We start from the raw sequence: 17658 nt of genomic DNA, 5'->3' as shown, positions 1-17658 counted from the left end.
TCATAAATGAAGTGACATTTTAGATAGTTCTTGAAAGGTGGGTAGGAGTTTGTCAGGCCAAGAGAATGAAACTGACATCCTATTTGGAGGAAACAGTCTATGCAAATGAACCATGGGTATGAAACAATGAGGGGTGGGAATGCATCTTTAACCAAGAGTGAGGGCTTGAGTGTCATGGTTGGTCATGCAGTCCAGGCTGGCTGTGGACATAAGTGATACTGAGGGGAGTGGATGTAGGAGTGAAGAGAGAGTGGGAGCAGGAAGTAGAGGTCATTGTGAAGGTGAAGGCAGGTCTGAGTAGGAGAAAGAGAGAGAGCAGAAGTGGCAGGAAGGCAGCTCTGATCAAAGACAATTTTGGAGTTTGAAATCATATTTGTTAAATAGCTCTACATGTGGTGGGTAAGTGGCTGAGGAGAAATAGAGAAAAATATGATGGGAATCGAGGAGATCTAGGAAATAAAACTAGGTCTTCAACATGGATATGTAACCCTTCAGGTGCTGGTGGCCTGTAGTCATTGACTGATTGATGTGGGGATCTAACTCCCCTGCTTATGGAAAGGGGCCAGTCCTCCAGTGCAATTCATTTTTCAAAGCTCTGAACTTCTGAAACTTTCTCTTTTCTCAGCTCCTTCTCTTGCCCTATCCTGCATTCCTCACCCTCTTATATGTTTCACCACAAAATCTTAAAACCTTAACATTTAAATAAATAAATACCATTTAAACCATCTAGAAAAATAAAAGGAAGAAAATTCATTATTTTGAATCTCAAATTATAATTACATCATGAACCAATGATGAACCAATGATAAACCATGAGCCAATGATAAAGGATCGTTGAAAGTTAAAGGAATTAACAATTGAACTGGGAGATGAGTATCTTTTAGTCTGACTAAAATCACGTGCTTTCACCATTAAAATGATACAAAGAAATAAAAATGGGAAATCTTTCCCCTGCAGAAAATCTTGCCTACACAGACATTGCATCCTGCTTATCTAATTTCAATTGTATTTAATATAAACCAACTTCGGCTTCTGATTTTCTAAATAATGCATCAGAAGAGCTCTTCACATTTGCCCTTAATGTGTGCCAGGAAGATACAGTCCCAGATAAGGAAGGAGAATAACGATCCATTACTAAAAATAACTCCATCCAAGAAAGAATGACTCAACTAAGAGTTTAGTCAGATAAAGAGGACGCCAGCTCAAATACACTTGAATAAGAGCACAGATATTTACAATAATCAAGTTTATTCACACTGTCCCCAGATTATTGCTGTCAAACATAAATGCCTCCAGTGCTATTGCTAGGAAATGATAGACAAATTGTATTATAAGCAGAAAAAGAATTTCCTCTTCAAATATTTGCTAAAAGCAAAACTTGAAATAACAGGGAGTCTGACATATAAAGATTTATTTCACTATCTAAAACTCTTAATTTAGCAGAAAGAAATACAGTTTATAAAACAAGTGAAGAATCAAAAACAATATATATATTGTTATAATAGAAGCTAAAATTTATAAAGCACTTAGGCACCAGGCAGTTTTCTCACTGACTGTGAGAGGAAGAAGCTGTTAACATTTCCATTTTACAGATGAGGTGATGTAGGCATACAGAGATTAAGTAACCTGCCCAAGGTCATACAATTGGTACCCATATTCAAATCTAGGCAATCTGACTCCGGAGTCTGTGCTCGTATTGTTTCTCAGAGCTACATAATAGGTAAAGGCATGTGATAAACACAAAGTTACTATCAGTTGATGAAAAATTTGGAAAACAGGTCCAAAATAAATTTGTTGAAAATAAATGTAATTTAAGTATTTGAAACAATGGCTTATTTATAGTAATACGTCATTTATCTCACATTATTGAGAAATGTATTTCATATAAATCATTTTTCCCATTAGACAAGTCATATCCCTTTTTATTCTGACTGTTTTCTGATTGAAATACATCTAAAAAGTATATAATATATTCTCCCACCTTCTCCAACAGAAGATAGTGAGCACGATTTAATCTGGTCTTGATGGTTCACAGCATCGTTATGCACACATGACAGTACCTGGTCTAGTTGGTTTGGACATGATTATATAAGCAGACAGTGCCTGTGGGAGGTCTTGAATAATGGGAAGCCCTTCAGTAAGTGAGAGAGGAAGGGGCAAGGGAAACTCGGTGACATGCTGAAAGAGAAAGATGGTGACTGCTGAAAGTGGGTTGACAGCTGCACTTGCTAATTTATGCCACCTTAGGTTACTGTTTCCCAAAGAGTTTATAAGATAATTTTAAGTGGTACACACAGAAACTAAAATTTTGATAGTTAACATATTTAGTATATATTCATATGTAGATTCTGTTTGTGGCAATGACACTAACTTCCATTTTTTTCTTCAAAAAGTTAATAATGAAATATCTCAAACATATTTTAAAAATCAGGAAAATAAATACACCTCACCATATCCCATCCTCCTCCACCCCCACCCCCCCACCCCCACAAAATTTAACAGATGGTAACATTCTGCCTTCTTTGTTTTAGGTATCTCTCTAAGGAAACAGACACAGGCAAATGTAACAGACACACCCAAAGCCTCTACCCAAGATCTTTTCCCTTTGCTCCCTCTTCAGAGGGAGCTACTGTCCTGAAGCTGGTATGTAGCTCTTTTACTACATAGATGTATCCAATATTATTTCTATACTTTATATAAATAGTACCATACTGTATATACTTTTGCAACTTGCTTTTTCACTTTTGAGATTTATCCATCTGGATACGAGTAGGCCTCATTCACTCATTTTAACCAGTGCCAATTCTCTGGGCAAAATTCTTCGGGTGAATAGAACAGTTTATTTGTTCATTCCTCTCTTATTTATCCTACCCGTTCCATGAACATTAGGTTTTCCAACTTCTATGTTACCAAAACCAATTCTGCAATGAAAATATTTGCACACATTTTCTTATACAGATGAGTGAGAATTTCTCTAGGATATATTTCTACAAGTACATATGCCAAGTATGGGGTATATGCATTTTAAACTTTACTAGATATTACCATACTGCTCTTCAAAGAGGTTGTACCAAACTTAGACCCTCACTAGTGATGTATGATGGTTCTCCTTTCCTCAAATTCTGGCTCACTCATGGGGTTATCTTTTTGTTTTGCCATCTGTGTGAAATGATAAATGTTTGCTATCAAATTTGCATTTGTGCAATTACTAGTGAAGTTAAATATGGTTATTGACCTTTGGTTGTTTTCTTTTTTCAAGTGCCTATTTGTATCCATTGTTCAGTTTTCTATTTGGTTTTCCTGTTGATTTGTAGGTGTTCTTTATATAACCAAATACTAATTCTTTTTTGACTGTATTTGTTGCAATACCCTCTTCTAGTCTGTGGCACTTCCTCCCCACTCCCCCCCCCCCCACTTTATAATAAAAATACCTGTTAAATTTTTAAATTTTAAGGTAGTCAAATTTGTGAATTTTGCCATTATAGTTTTACTTTTATCTTTTCTAAGAATTCTTTCTTATGCCAATATCATAACGTTCTTTTCTAAAATTATTAAAGCTTTGATAGTCACTTTTAGGTCTTTAATTCACTTAATATTCATTTTTGTGTGTTAGGTGAAGATGGGATCTGATCTTAATCTTCTAAATGAGAATCAACTGCCTGCGATTCAGTTTGTTTATCAATTCAATTTGTTTATCCTTTCCCAGATGGTTTGTGGCTTGTAATTTCATATACCAAATTCCCCTGTATATATGAGGCAGATTCTAGACTCCTTTATATTTTTCAATCTGTCCATACCATACCGTTTCTACAAATATTTTATAGTAAGAATCTAGTGGGGCAAGTTCCGTATCTCATTCTGCTTCAAAAGAATCTTGGCTATCTTTAGACTTGGTCATATATACTTTTAAAATTAGTTTGTCAAATTCCATGAAAACCCCTTTGGGCAATTTTTAAACTAATTTGACAAGAAATGGCATCTTAGAATTTTGAGTCTTCCCATTCACAAACATAATAACTATTCATTTATTTGAGTCTCTTTTATATTCTTCAATAAAGTTTTATGCTTTCCCTCTTCTTAAACATCTTGTATATCTTTTGTTAGATTTATTCTTAGGTACATTTTAGTTTTTATTGCTATTTTAAATAATATTTTATTAATTTCATTTTTATTTGTTTTTATATCGTATACAGAAATGCGATTGATTTTATATTAATTTTTAAATCCAGCAACTTTGCCAAACTTTATTAATTCTCATGGTTTAATAGATTTTCCTGAGTTTTTCAAGATAGACATCATGTCATTTTGCTGGATTGTTCCTCTGAACACTATGTCATGATGCTTTCTCCCTATTAATGCCTTTACCTTGAAGTCTATTTTGTCTGAAACTAATATCAACTTTCTTTTTTTTTTTTTTGAGGAAGATTAGCCCTGAGCTAACTACTGCCAGTCCTCCTCTTTTTGCTGAGGAAGCCTGGCCCTGAGCTAACATCGTGCCCATCTTCCTCTACTTTATATGTGGGATGCCTACCACAGCATGGTGTGCCAAGTGGTGCCATGTCCGCACCTGGGATCCGAACCGGTGAACCCCGGGCCACCCAGAAGCGGAACATGCGAACTTAACTGCTGCGCCACTGGGCCGGCGCCAATAATATCAACTTTCTTTTACTTACTATTGCCTAGGATATCACTTCCATCTACTTACTTTCAATCTTTTTGTGTCATGTGTTAAGTATATGTCTTGCAAACATCATATATCTGAGTATAATATTTTTATTTTAATCTAAGAGTCTCTGTCCTTCAACTCATATTTTCTTTCTCGGCTGTATTCAGGGCAATTTCTTCTGATCTTTCCCTAGTTCATTAACGTTCTTTTCCACAGTATCTAATCCTTTGTTTGACTTATTCACTCACTTAATTTAAATGAACATACTTTTCATTTTTTTAATTCTATTTGGTTCTTTTACACAGCAGCCTATTCATTTTTCACGATGCTTTGTTTTTTTTTTTAGTGACTTCTTAACCATTTTAAAATATATTTATTCCATAAACTTTTTTCACGTTGTTGTTCTACTATCTTAAGACTTGGGGGTGCTGTGCCTTATATTGTAAGCATGTGTGTGAGGGGTGCACGCATGTGCGAACTGACTCTCACTGAGTAGATTTCTTTTAACTTGGTGCATTTTATCAAACGTTCTTATAAACTCATCCCAACAATGCTTTTTATGGAGGGATTGTGGAAATGTTTCTCCAAAGTGATTTTTGTGTTGCTCTGTCAAATTTCCAGACTTATCTTATTGATGGGAGGAAATTTTTATATGTTAACATATTGGCTTGAAATCGTTTACCAAAAAATCGTGTGGCATAAATTCAAATTCAAATCTGTCTAAGGCGCAGGGCTGTGGTGCAGGTTATTCCAGGGATATGTTTTTCCCTGTGAGAGCCAAAGCAGAGGAAGAGCTTCCTTGACATTTGCCTCTACCTGTGGGTGGTTTGCTTGTTTGTTTTTCCTGATCTCCCCTTTCTCTGCATGAACAGCTCTATGAGACTCCTAGACAGATTCATACCTCTCCATCCTGATTCCCTTGTCAAAAATCCTAAAGTCTTTTTGATTTTCCTAGGCTGGGATTTAAAATCCAAGGCTTATCCATTACCATGTTACCAGCTCTGATCACAGCTAGCCAAAACACAAACTCACATGCTTATTTCTCATCATTTCTAACTGGAGATTTCAGTTTCTTGTGAGCCCAGTTCTGTATTTTTCTTAAAAAAAAAAAGTTTTGGTATACTTGAGGCATAATTTTTAGGTATTTGTAGCAGTAGGATTTTCAAGTTGGATTAGCCCACCATTTTGCTAGAATGAGAGATCTTTAGTAATTTTCTTTTAAAATCAACTCACTTACGTAAAACTTGTGTTGAGCTAAAGAAAAACTTTCAGTAATTAATAGAAAAGACATTAATGGTATTCAGGTTGTGTTCCCTGATAAGCAGATTCTAAGAGTTCAAGGTGTTTATTAAGAAGTGCCCCTGGGAACCACACCTGGGGAAGAAGTTGGACTGTGCAGAGAGAGAAACTGTGATGGAAGCCCAATGAAATCTTTGCCTGACCTCACAGGGTGCTTTGGAGCTAAAATAGCTCTTCTAACTGATCCCAGATTAGGCTGAGATGGTCAGGCTTTTATGCTCCTGAATTGATTAGTCATTGGGAGTGGGCTGCCCCACAGAGGAGGCATAAAGTTGGGCTATGTAGTTTTCTGTAGCTAAGACAGTCCCTGAAGGGCCTGCTGCTGAAGGCTGTCTGCAAACTGCACTCCCAGCAATTGGGCAACAAGTCCTTCACTGAAGGGGAGATCTAAATGGCACTTCATAGTGTCCTCCACATATATTCCAAAAGTCAATAAAGTGGGATACAAGTGATAAACTTAGCCTAGCTGGTCACAGACCCCAGAAGCAAGAAAAAAGAATGCAGAGACTTGCTTAAAGCCAGATTCTAAGACACCCGCCCTTCAACCAAGAACATGGTAGTGATCTGGTCTGATCACCAAAATTAGTGATGATTAATTCCAAGAAATGCCACAAAGGATCTGGTCAGGAAGGACGTAGAAGGCAGTGTTCCAGTTTCCTGCAGGAATAGCCTCCATTGTTCCCAATGCATGATTAATTATTGATTTGTCTTGCTAGCAATTTAATAAAGACTCAATTAGACTCAATTCTGACTCAGAAAGAAGAATTAGTTGTTGAAGTTATAGTGATAAGATACCCTGAGGGGAAATGAACATGCCGTTTAAAAAAATGTAATGGATGTGAAAGCATTGTATTCAACTATAAAATACTATTCAAATGTACTCTTAAAATGTAAGGCTTTATTACTTTTATGTAGCACCTACACTGTAGTATATCGTAGAGAATGCTGAACTTGGAGTCAGAAGATGTAAGTTTACATCCTAGTTCCATACAGGAAGAATTCAATTCAATTTAATTCAGCAGAATATTTATTCATATTAGCTATGTGACAGATACAATGGCAGGCACAGATCTTGCCTTGAAGTAAGAGGAGTACAAATGCTATTGGTTATGTTTGAGAAATTCTGGGTAAAGCAACAAGTGGTAGAGGACTGAAAATGGGTAAATAGTTCCCTTGTTTTCAAGATATGGAGAAATATTTTCATATTCTAGAAACAGCTTGACGTTAATCTCTTTAATTTCTTCAACAGATTATTATACATTGCCTTGTAAGCCTTGAGGTAAGGAGATGTGATCATTAAGAATTAGGAAGAGTTTTTGAAAATGTTAGGTTAAATCTCATTTCTCTTCATTTCTAGTAAGTCTGGGGAATAGCATTTATACAGAACACCTATATCCTATCTTTTATGATATCCTGTGCACAAAATATTGAAATGGAAACTGAATGAGAACAGAGTTTAACAAGGTTTTTAGCCATCTTGATAACCAGTTCTCAGTATAACCATAGTCCTGGTTCATTCCACAGCTTGTGAAGTTCAAACCCTCCCTCTGGGGAAGGTTACTTCTCTATGGCTCCTTCTACTTTCTTAACTTCAGATTCCATATGTATGGTTCCTGGGCTGTCTCATATCAACCCACAGTGAAACTCAGCATCTCTTTGAGTTATCCCAAAAGAAGATTCACTCTTATAAAGCATTTATGCGGAATATAGATTTTTACCAAAGATTTCATAGAGCAGAACGAGATGATGATTAATTCCAAGAACAAAAACAACTTTAATGGTCATCTTAGGCGTCACTAATCTAAAAATATCAATCAAGTTCCCCCAAATTTGGAATTTTACTGGTTTCTCAAGTTAGCACAGCCAACGCCATCTTTCTGGCTCCTTATATCTGCTCTTTCCCTATTTCTTCTCCTATTCTCTTTTCTTCTCTCTCTTGCAAAAGCAAAATGACAAAATTCTTCTCCCTGGCTCTGCACTGCAATCTCTTTCCATCCTTGAATACTTGGAATCAGCTGACACTAGGCTTCTGTGGGGGTTGAAGGTGGGGTATCAGGAAGGGGGGTTTGACTACCTTCTATTCAAAATGCTTATTAAGGCATCTTCCCAAACAAGGGCAGTGCAAACTGTACATTCTGGCAAATAAAACTGTCTTTTCTCAACCTCATCACATGTAGATTTTTATCTAGTTGATCAGTGGGTAAATATAATTCTGGCGATTTGTGGTGGATTATTGTGGGCTCTAAGCTCTTGGCCCCGTCTTGCTAACTTCTCTAACAAGAACTTGGGGAAAATATTGGAAGGCACGCTTGTCAAAATTTTTAATGACAGAAAACTAGGAGAGAATAGCTGATGAACTGAGATAATCAATAGTTTGAAATAATAAACCAAAGTAAACTCAATGAAATTGAATAGGCGTAAATGTAAAATCCTACACTTGGATTCAAAAATTTAGAGGAACACATAAGCATTAGAGGCTACCTGGCTGTGATGGTCAATTTCATGTCTCCTTGACTAGGGCTACAGTCTCCAGTTAGTAAACCAAACACTAATCTAGTTGTTGCTGTGAGGGTATTTTATGGATGTGATTAAAACCATAAGCAGATGAAGACTTTAAGTAAGGGAGATTATCCTAGATAATCTGGGTTGGCCTGATTCAATCAATTGAAAGGCCTTAAGAATGGAACTGGGGTTTCCTTGAGGAAGAAAAAATTCTACCTGTGAACAGTAGCATTGGCTCCTGCAGGAGAGTTCCAGCCTGCCTTTCCTGACAAACCATCCTCCGGATTTTGGGCTTGCCCAGCCAGCTGTCACAAACACGTAAGCCAATCTCTTACAATAAATCCTTTAATATTAATTTCCTACTGGTTCTTTTTTTTCTGATTGAACCCTGACTGATATACTGGCTTAGCACTTTTAGGTGAGAAAAGATTTCAATTTGCTCTAAATTTGTCATGCATCATCACTGTGAATGGGTGCTGAAAACAACTAACAGGATCTTGGAAACCATCTGCATGAGCCACAGTATTCAGTGACATAGGGAAACAGCTCCATTGCAGGATTGTTACATCCAGCTCCAACTGCCATAATTTAACACAGACTAAGATTGCTGTTGGGAAGTGATTCTGGTTTACTCTAAGTGAAGAACTTTATAAGAAAGAGATGTATTAAATAATATCACAAGCTGCCTTGTATGATATAGTGTGTTTATTCACAGGTATTTAAGTAGGAGCTGGTGTCATCTACCAGGAATTATCTGATGAAAGATATTAGACTAGATGACCTCTAAAATTCCTTAATTAATTCCAAGATTCTGTATTTTACTTCTAATAACTATACTTCTATTGCATGCCACTAAAAGTCCTCATCCTTTTAATTCATGCCATCTAATTTCCCTTGTCTGGAAAACACAGCATGTTGGATGTTTTCTGAATGCATTTCTAGATCCATTCCATCCTGCTCTGTGCCCTGGGACACTAATCCACATGGACTGCATCAGTGGACTCCTTTCCCCTCTAGCTCCTGGTTAGGTTTGACTGAAAGGCACCAGCAGGAAGCATGAAGGGTAGGAAGACAATAAGGTAGGTGTAGTTATTTCCTGGCTCCCTGATCTGGGTTGCTGCGGGCTGGCTTTGTCCCTTGACTTAAGGTCATAGTTCTGTCAGAGAGCCCTCTCCACATATTTCTGGTTTTCTTTCTCAGTATTCCAGTAGCCACCACTGCTCTGTGACCCTTCAGGCCTACAGGTGGTAATGCCATTGCTGTTACTAGCCTGGGGGTTACTTTTTGGTTTCCCAACATTTCTGTCTACACTTATGGAAATAGGCCCTTTATTAAACTTTTCTCAAATGACTCAATTTAAATGTGCCAATTATTTCCTGTCAAAACTTTACCTGACACTTCAAGTAACACGCATGTCAACATTTCTATGTCAGATCTAGAGCCTAGTCTTTAACCGAGCAGTGAGCCAGTATTTGGGGGCCGGGGGGTAAATGTGGGGGAAAATACTTTTAGAATATTAAAATGTAAAAAATTTAAAAATCTTTGGGGCCAGTCTGGTGGTGTAGTGGTTAAGTTTGTGTGCTCTGCTTCAGCAGCCCAGGGGTTCATGGGTTGGGATCCTGGGTGTGGACCTACACACGACTCATCAAGCCATGCTGTAGCAGCATCCCACATAACAAAATAGAGGAAGATTGGCATGGATGTTAGCTTAGAGCCAATCTTCCTCACCAAAAGTAAAAATAAAAAATAAAAAAATCTTTGTCAAGGCAGTACTCTCATAAAAAACAAGTAGAGACCAGGATCAATAAGAGTCCTTCCAGCTCCAAAACTAACCTCTCTCTCCTCTGGGATCCTTTGGTTCTCAATTTCTATCTATTGCTCTTATTAACAATAATCACTTTTGTATATTTACTTCTCTCAGAAGGAAACATTTTCTAACTTAGGGAAATCTTGATGAATGGACAGTATGGCTATTATAAGTCAGGGATTCTCAGATGTCCTCTGAACATTTAGATAGGCAGTGATGAATGCAATGTATACTCCCTGGAGGTCTGGAGGGCAGGAAGGCATTTCTTTGAAGTCTTAGGTTTGATAATTCAAAATGTGAATTTTGAAATCTGCTGTATACATTATAGCTGTTAGTTCTAAAACAGAAATGTTTTAAATTATTTACCATTATTTATTTCCCTTAAAACCTTCAAGTAAATTTGGTGCTCAGGAAATTGCATCGTATAGTTCAATATTTGCCTAAAATTATTTTGAGAAGGATAGGATTAAAATTTCTTGATATTGTCATGTAGCGTAATGGCTAAGAGCTAGAGGACTGTGGCCCCAGACTACCTAAGTTCAAATTGTAGTGTCTTTACTAAATATTAGTTTTTTGATGCTAAGTAAGTTGCTTTACTTCTCTGTGCTACAGGTTTCACGTCTTATAAAGTGGAGATAATATAACCTACATTAAATTGGATAAAGCACCTAATATGGAGAATGCTCAATTAGTTAGCTTATTATTTATTATTATTAGGCATAATATAACCACTTCCATATAAGGGAAAGGAATCTCATGTGAAAGGTGACATTATTTACTCTTTTAAACAGCAGAATCTCTCTTAAACAACCTCTACCTACCTTATTTGCCAAATTAATTTGAGAAATTAAATGCTTTTCACTTCTTCTATCCAGCTTTCTTACTGATGTCCACAGCACACTGAATGCTTGCAGCTAGTGGGATTCTCAGAAGCGTATGTGTGCACTCCTGTTTCCACCCTTTGTGTGCTTATCAAAAAGCAGGAGTGCTTGCTCCCAAACCTGTTTGTACCAGTTGTACTATTATTAAAATTACAGAATTTAATTAAACAATATGTAAGATGATTAAATACAAGTGCAGAAAGAAAATGTGTTTCTAAGTAAAGTAATTGAATTACTATGAAAACATTTGTTAAAGGAAAGCCACTAAAAATTATCCAATTTAATTGTGGGTGAAGCATCTATACATGACAAGGGGGAAAGTCTGCAAATATCTGAAAGGATTCTGCCTACAGATCTTCTCCATAAACGGCTTTAGTTTTTTGTTTTGTTAAAAACCTGAGGTGGGAGGCTGGTGCTTGGCCGAGTGTCTAAGTTTGTGCTCTCCGCTTCAGTGGCGGCCCCGGCTCCGCCAGTTCAGATCCTGGGCGCAGACCTACACATGGCTCGTCAGGCCATGCTGTGGTGGCATCCCACATAGTGGAACTAGAATGACAACTACTGGGGCTTTTGGGGGAGAAAAAATAAAAGAGGAAGATTGGCAACAGATATTAGCTCAGGACCAATCTTCCTGACCAAAAAGCATTAAAAAAAACCAAAAAACAAAACCTGAGATGGGAAATCATAGAAGATGCAGTTTAAGTGTGATTTGTACCAGCAATGCCAATCAGGACACCAATGCTAAATAAAAAGCAGGTCATGTTTCTATGTCAAAAAATGGTCAAATGAATGTTTCAATGCACGTGATTTGGATTTAACATAAATTTAAGATACGTACTTTTTTTGGCAGGGGAGGGCTGAAGAGGATTGGCCCCGAGCCAACATCGATTGCCAATCTTCCTCTTTTTGCTGGAGGAAGATTAGCCCTGAGCTAACATCTGTGCCAGTCTTCCTCTACTTTTTTGTACATGGGATGCCACCACAGCATGGCTTGACGAGTGGTGTAGGTCTGTGCCCAGGATCTGAACCTGCAAACCTGGGCTGCTGAAGTGGACAGTACCAAACTTACCCACTACACCCCCAGGCCAGCCCCTGTACAAACTTTTATAATGCTGTTAAAAACTGATATTCTTAATTTTTCTGTGCCAAAGAAGTTTCTCCCTCTCTTAAATAATATGTTAATAAAATAGAAGTTCATACACATCTGTTAGAAAAGGCTTTCATGCATTAGACTTAAATCAAATGTTGAAAATGATTCTCAAAATTTTATAATTGAGCACCAGTTAACTCCTGCACACAGGATCTATGGAGACATTGTTTATATTTTCTAGACCCATCTTGCATTCAGAGAAATCTATCAACTAATTAAGTGTGTCTTTACTGGGGGCAGTTTTAGATTGCTAGGCTAGAGGGAAAAAAAGGGCACTATGTTAATTTTGGTTTTCTTTAAAGCACAAGGGTTTCTATTAGGATAACTGATAAATGTTTTATCACATAATTTTGGAGATATTTTTTATCCGTGAGTCCTAATTATCAACCTCACTTATTATCATTAGCAGAAATCTGAATCTAAGATGGGGGACAGGAGCTGACAAAATTTAAGGCTTTTGTGTGTTAAAATATTTATGACTATATCCTAAGACCTTTCAGAAAGTAACTCTAAAATTTGATTTCAGATTACATGAAGTCATTTTTAACATACATGTGAGAGGAAATTCTACTTACAATGATTTTTATTTCTTTTCAAAAGATCTTTATTTTGAATTCCTTTTATTCTTAATTTACGTTGATTCTTCTTTTTTCCTAAGAGAGTTTCTCTTTTATTGCTTACTTTATTCAATTTTCTTTGTTCCAATGTATGCGATAAAAATTGTTTGATTTCATTCATTGATACCTACAAAGAAAAAGACTTTTGCTCATTTCTTTCACATGTAGCTTTTAAAAATAAAACAATGAGAAAGTAAAAAATTCATCTATTCATGGCAAAAATACTAGTTTAATGTAAACACTCTAATTCCTGCTTTTATCAAATCTATATGATAGGTGACTTACTTCACTTTAAGAATTCATATCTTTTATGAATAAAAACCTTTTTAAATTGCATTGCCATCCAAACTGCAGAGCCAAGCATTAAAACCTAAATGTTATGAACAAATTTAACCAATTTTACTCTTCTACTGGTAAGTTGTCATGGTAATATCAATCGTATGAGATAAAAAAAAAATGAAGAGTTATTATTGCTTTATACATTACAACAAATTTATAATGGGCAGAAAGTATAGAAAATCTTGTGACTGGTTAGAAGAAAAGTGAAAAAAATAATTTTCCAAAGTAATTTCCAGGAGTTATATAATTAATCTATTTTAGTTAGAGAGAGGGATTTGGAGGGATTGTTTTTGAATAGTAGAAAATAATGCAGATTTTAAGAGAAAAAACTAAAAAAGCTTTATGGGCATGCATATTCCTGATTTACCTATATACTTTTTCAGGAAAATTATATTGGAAGATTTTTTAAAAATCCTTTATTGGTCATAGACTACTTCCAAGAGGAGTCAAGGTTTTTATTTTTTTGCTTTTTTTTAGTATCACAATTTAAACTCCCTCTTTTCAATCACTCTCTAGAATGCTTAATGTCTTCCTATGTAGTGGCAAAGATATCAGAGCAGTGACCCAGAGGCTAGAGCAAGGACATGCAAGGACATGAAGCCATGTAAGAACTTTTTTAAAAACAGCTTTATTGAGATGTCATACACTATAATTACAAATGTATACTTGTACAGTTAAATTGTACAATTCAATAGTTTTTAGCATATTCACAGAAATGTGCCACCATCACCACAATTTTATCACCTCAAGAAGACTCCCTGAGTCCTTTAGCTTTTACCCTCCCCATACTCCCATTCCTCTCACTCTCAGCCCCAAGCAACTGCTAACCTAAGTTCTGTCTCCATAGACTCCCCTATTCTGGATTTTCATACGAATGAAATCATACTGTATGTGGGTTTTTGTGACTGGCTTCTTTCACTTAGCATAATGTTTTCAAGGTTGATCCATGTTGTAGCATGTAGTGACACAATTCCTTTTTACGGCCAAATAATATTCCTTATAGGGATATACTATATTTTGTCCATCCGTTTGTCTGCTGATGGATATTTGGGCTGGTTCCAACTTTTGGCTATTATGAATAAGGATGCTATAAACTTTCATGTGCAAGTTTCTATATGGATATGTAAGGACTTTAAATGTGGTTCTTCTTATTGTAGGATGGCCAGATACAGCAAATAAAAATACAAGATGCCCAGTTAAATTTGAATTTCACATAATCAATGAATTTTTTTTAAAAGTATAAGTATGTGCCAAATATTACATGTTAACAAATAGGCCCACGTGTATAATGGCTCAAAATTAACAGGCAGTTGTTCAAGTCAGTGGCAGCTCTGCTCCGTGCTCAGGGACCCAGGCAGATAAAGGTTGTGCCAGCTTCAGCCTGTGGATTCCACAGTTTCCCTGAGCATTGATACCTAGCAGACAGAAAAGGAAAGAGCACGGAAGATCATGTGCAAAAAGGGTTTTGGTTTGGTTTGGTTTGGTTTCATTTGGTTTGCTTTGTTTTCTTTTCTTTAATAGGCCAGACCTGGAATGGCACACAGTGCTTTCAGCCACTTTCCATTGGCTAAAACTATCACAGGGCCTCACCCAACTGCAAGGAGAGCTGGGAAACATAATCTATCTGGGTGTCATGAAGAAGAGAACATGGACCTTGATGAGCCTCCAGCATTCTCTGGTACAATGGGATTATCATATGTTATTGCTATTAAAAGAAACTTTTTTTCAATTCAAAACTAGCAAACAGCTAAATTGAGGAGGTCGTACAAGCTTAGCAAATGCCTCTGATTGTCTGGCATTTCTATCTCTTTCTTTTACAGAGGCCATTGTTTCCTGATTTTGCTTTCTCTCTCTACTTGGTGGGATTTGGCAGAACAACATCCAGCTGGAGCAAGTATTAGGGGGCACTGGCAGACAGAGAATCTTCCTCTAATCCTCAAAAGCATCCAAAGATTATATAATTCAATAGTGTCTGTCTCAGGCCCTGTTCTAAGAGCTGAGGAGACAGCTGTTAATGATAAAATCTCTGCCCTCATGAAGCTGATGTTCTGGTGGGGAAGATAATAGCAAATTGATAAAAAGAGCAAGGGGATGGAATTGATAAAAGTTGGTGTTATTTTATATAGGTTGGTTAGGGACAAGTTCTCTGATAACATCTGAGTAGACTCCTCTGTGGGGAAGGAGGGAGTTAGTTATACAAATACCTCGGGAAAGAGAGTTCTGGCAGAGGGAACATTGAATGCAAAGGCCTTGAAGCAAGAGCACACAGGTATGCAAGGAAGATGGCGTAGCTGGAACAGAAGGGCTGGGTGGTAAATGATGAGGCAGAGAGGCAGCTCTGAGGCCAGCATCAGGATTGTGAATTGTATTCCGTGTGAAGGAGAGACCCTTCGAGGGTTCTGAGCAGAAGAGTGATGTTGACTGACATATTTCAAACGGATCACCCTGGCTGCTCTGTGGAGAATGTTACATGTTGGAGAAAGAGTGGGAAAAAACAAGGTCATTGAAACAAACCGGGTGAGAGTTGATGGTGGCAGTGAAGAAAGAAGATGGTAGGGGGAAGTGGTGATAGTGGTTGGCTTCTGGATATATTTCAAAGGTGTTACTGGCAGGATTTTCTGTTGAAGGAGTTATAATGTGTATTTTAGTTTTCAAACAGTAAATCCAATGGCAGTATGTTTTTGAAAGTATGTTTTTAAACTGCAAGTTTAAAGTATGTGCCTTGAAAGCATACTTTTGAACTCTCAAGACCCATTTATAGACTAGCTATAGTTCTTAATCAGAGTGACACAGTGTTTTGACAATCTCTTACCTAGCCCTCCTGTCTCTTCACTTCCCTGGATCCTGAAGATTCATGCTGGACGAGTTTTTCTCAAGCATGTGTTTCAACACGTCACTGTCCAACTCAGAAGCCCTCAGTCCTCAGTGACAACAGGATAAAATCAAACTTCTTTGCACAGAATCTAAGATTCCTCACAGTCTGGCCTAAAAATGTCGTAGTAACCTTATTTCTTACTACTTTGACACCTACACGAACATCTGCAACAAACTCTTCTGTCCTCTGTTCCCCAAATGGAATATAGGTTCTTTCCTACTTCTTTGCCATTGCTTACACAGCTTTCATTGCCCCCTCTTTCCTATTATCCCAAACACCACTCCTGTTCCCAGGCCCAACTCTAATTCCTTCTCCCCGGGCCCTCCCATTTCCCTCAACCCACAGTGATTTCCCTTCCTCTGACTTTGTGGTGTCTTCCATCCTTGGTTAGCAGTAGCTCACTGTTCTACAGTCCAAAGCTGAGATCATTCTGCATCACATATTTCATGTTTTATTTACCTAATTAATTATAGATGCTTTGTGAACTTTTTAGTGTAGTTCTTATTTCTAGTAGAGTGTCTTGAGTAGCGGAAAGTCTGAGGAATGTGTAGATTTCTTTCTTTTTGGGAAATCCCTTGTTTTTTTAAAGTGGAGGAAAGGTAGAGCATCCTTTCACAAGAGAAACTAAATGGTCCGTAGGCTTAGAGGAAAGAAGCTTTGAATTTATCTCACTGTACAAGTAATCCTAATTTATTTGTGGCTAAATCATTATTTCTTGTGCATAGAGACATTTCCAAAGTAGGACCCAGTCCTATGGTACATTGCTTGAAGGCAAAACCAAACAATCACACAAACAAAAAACAGTACTGGAATGCAGAACACATTTTTTTTTAATTTATTTTGTCTCAGTTAATAATAATTTACATCATTGTGAAATTTCAGCTGTACATTATTTCTCGTCTGTCACCACATAGGTCCTCCCCTTCACCCATTTTGACCACCCCCACCCCCCTTCCCCTGGTAACCACTGAACTGTTTTCTTTGTCCATGCGCTTGTTTATATTCCGCATATGAATGAAATAATCTGGTGTTTGTCTTTCTCAGTCTGGCTTATTTTGCTAAGCATAATTCCCTCCAGGTTTTTCCATGTTGTTGCAAATGAGATGACTTTTTCTTTTTTTCTAGCTGAGTAGTATTCCATTGTATATATATACCACATCCTCTTTATCCAATCATCAGTTGATGGGCACTCAGATAGTTTCCATGTGTTGGCTATTGTAAATAGTGCTGCAATGAACATAGGGGTACATATGTTACTTTGGATTGTTGATTTCAAGTTGTTTGGGTAGATACCCACTAGTGGGAGAGCTGGGTCATATGGTATTTCTATTTTTAGTTTTTTGAGGAATCTTCATATTGTTTTCCATAGTGGCTGCACCAGTTTGCATTCCCACCAGCAGTGTATGAGGGTAATCTTCTCTCCACACCCTCTCCAACATTTCTTATTTTTAGTCTTAGTGATTATAGCCACTTTAACAGGCTTAAGTGGTATCTTAGTGTAGTTTTGATTTGCATTTCCCTGATG

The 17658-nt window shown here is 37.1% G+C and overlaps 1 protein-coding gene across 6 annotated transcripts in view; it reads right to left on the bottom strand.

Moving 5' to 3' along the window:
- Window positions 1-17658, bottom strand: part of SEL1L2 (SEL1L2 adaptor subunit of ERAD E3 ubiquitin ligase) — a 118232-nt gene that overhangs the window by 61178 nt on the left and 39396 nt on the right. For all 6 annotated transcript variants that reach the window (XR_002802789.2, XR_002802788.2, XM_023626099.2 and 3 more), the window contains exon 3: window positions 12878-13046. Coding sequence is in view for 4 of the 6 variants with exons in the window: in XM_023626099.2 (XP_023481867.2) it covers window positions 12878-13046 (169 nt within the window). In the remaining 2 variants the exon portion in view is untranslated. The remainder of the gene's footprint in view (window positions 1-12877; window positions 13047-17658) is intronic.

Source organism: Equus caballus, chromosome 22 (genome assembly GCF_041296265.1).
Source record: "Equus caballus isolate H_3958 breed thoroughbred chromosome 22, TB-T2T, whole genome shotgun sequence".
NCBI classification, from domain to species: domain Eukaryota; kingdom Metazoa; phylum Chordata; class Mammalia; order Perissodactyla; family Equidae; genus Equus; species Equus caballus.
This window is presented reverse-complemented; position numbering and strand designations above follow the sequence as displayed.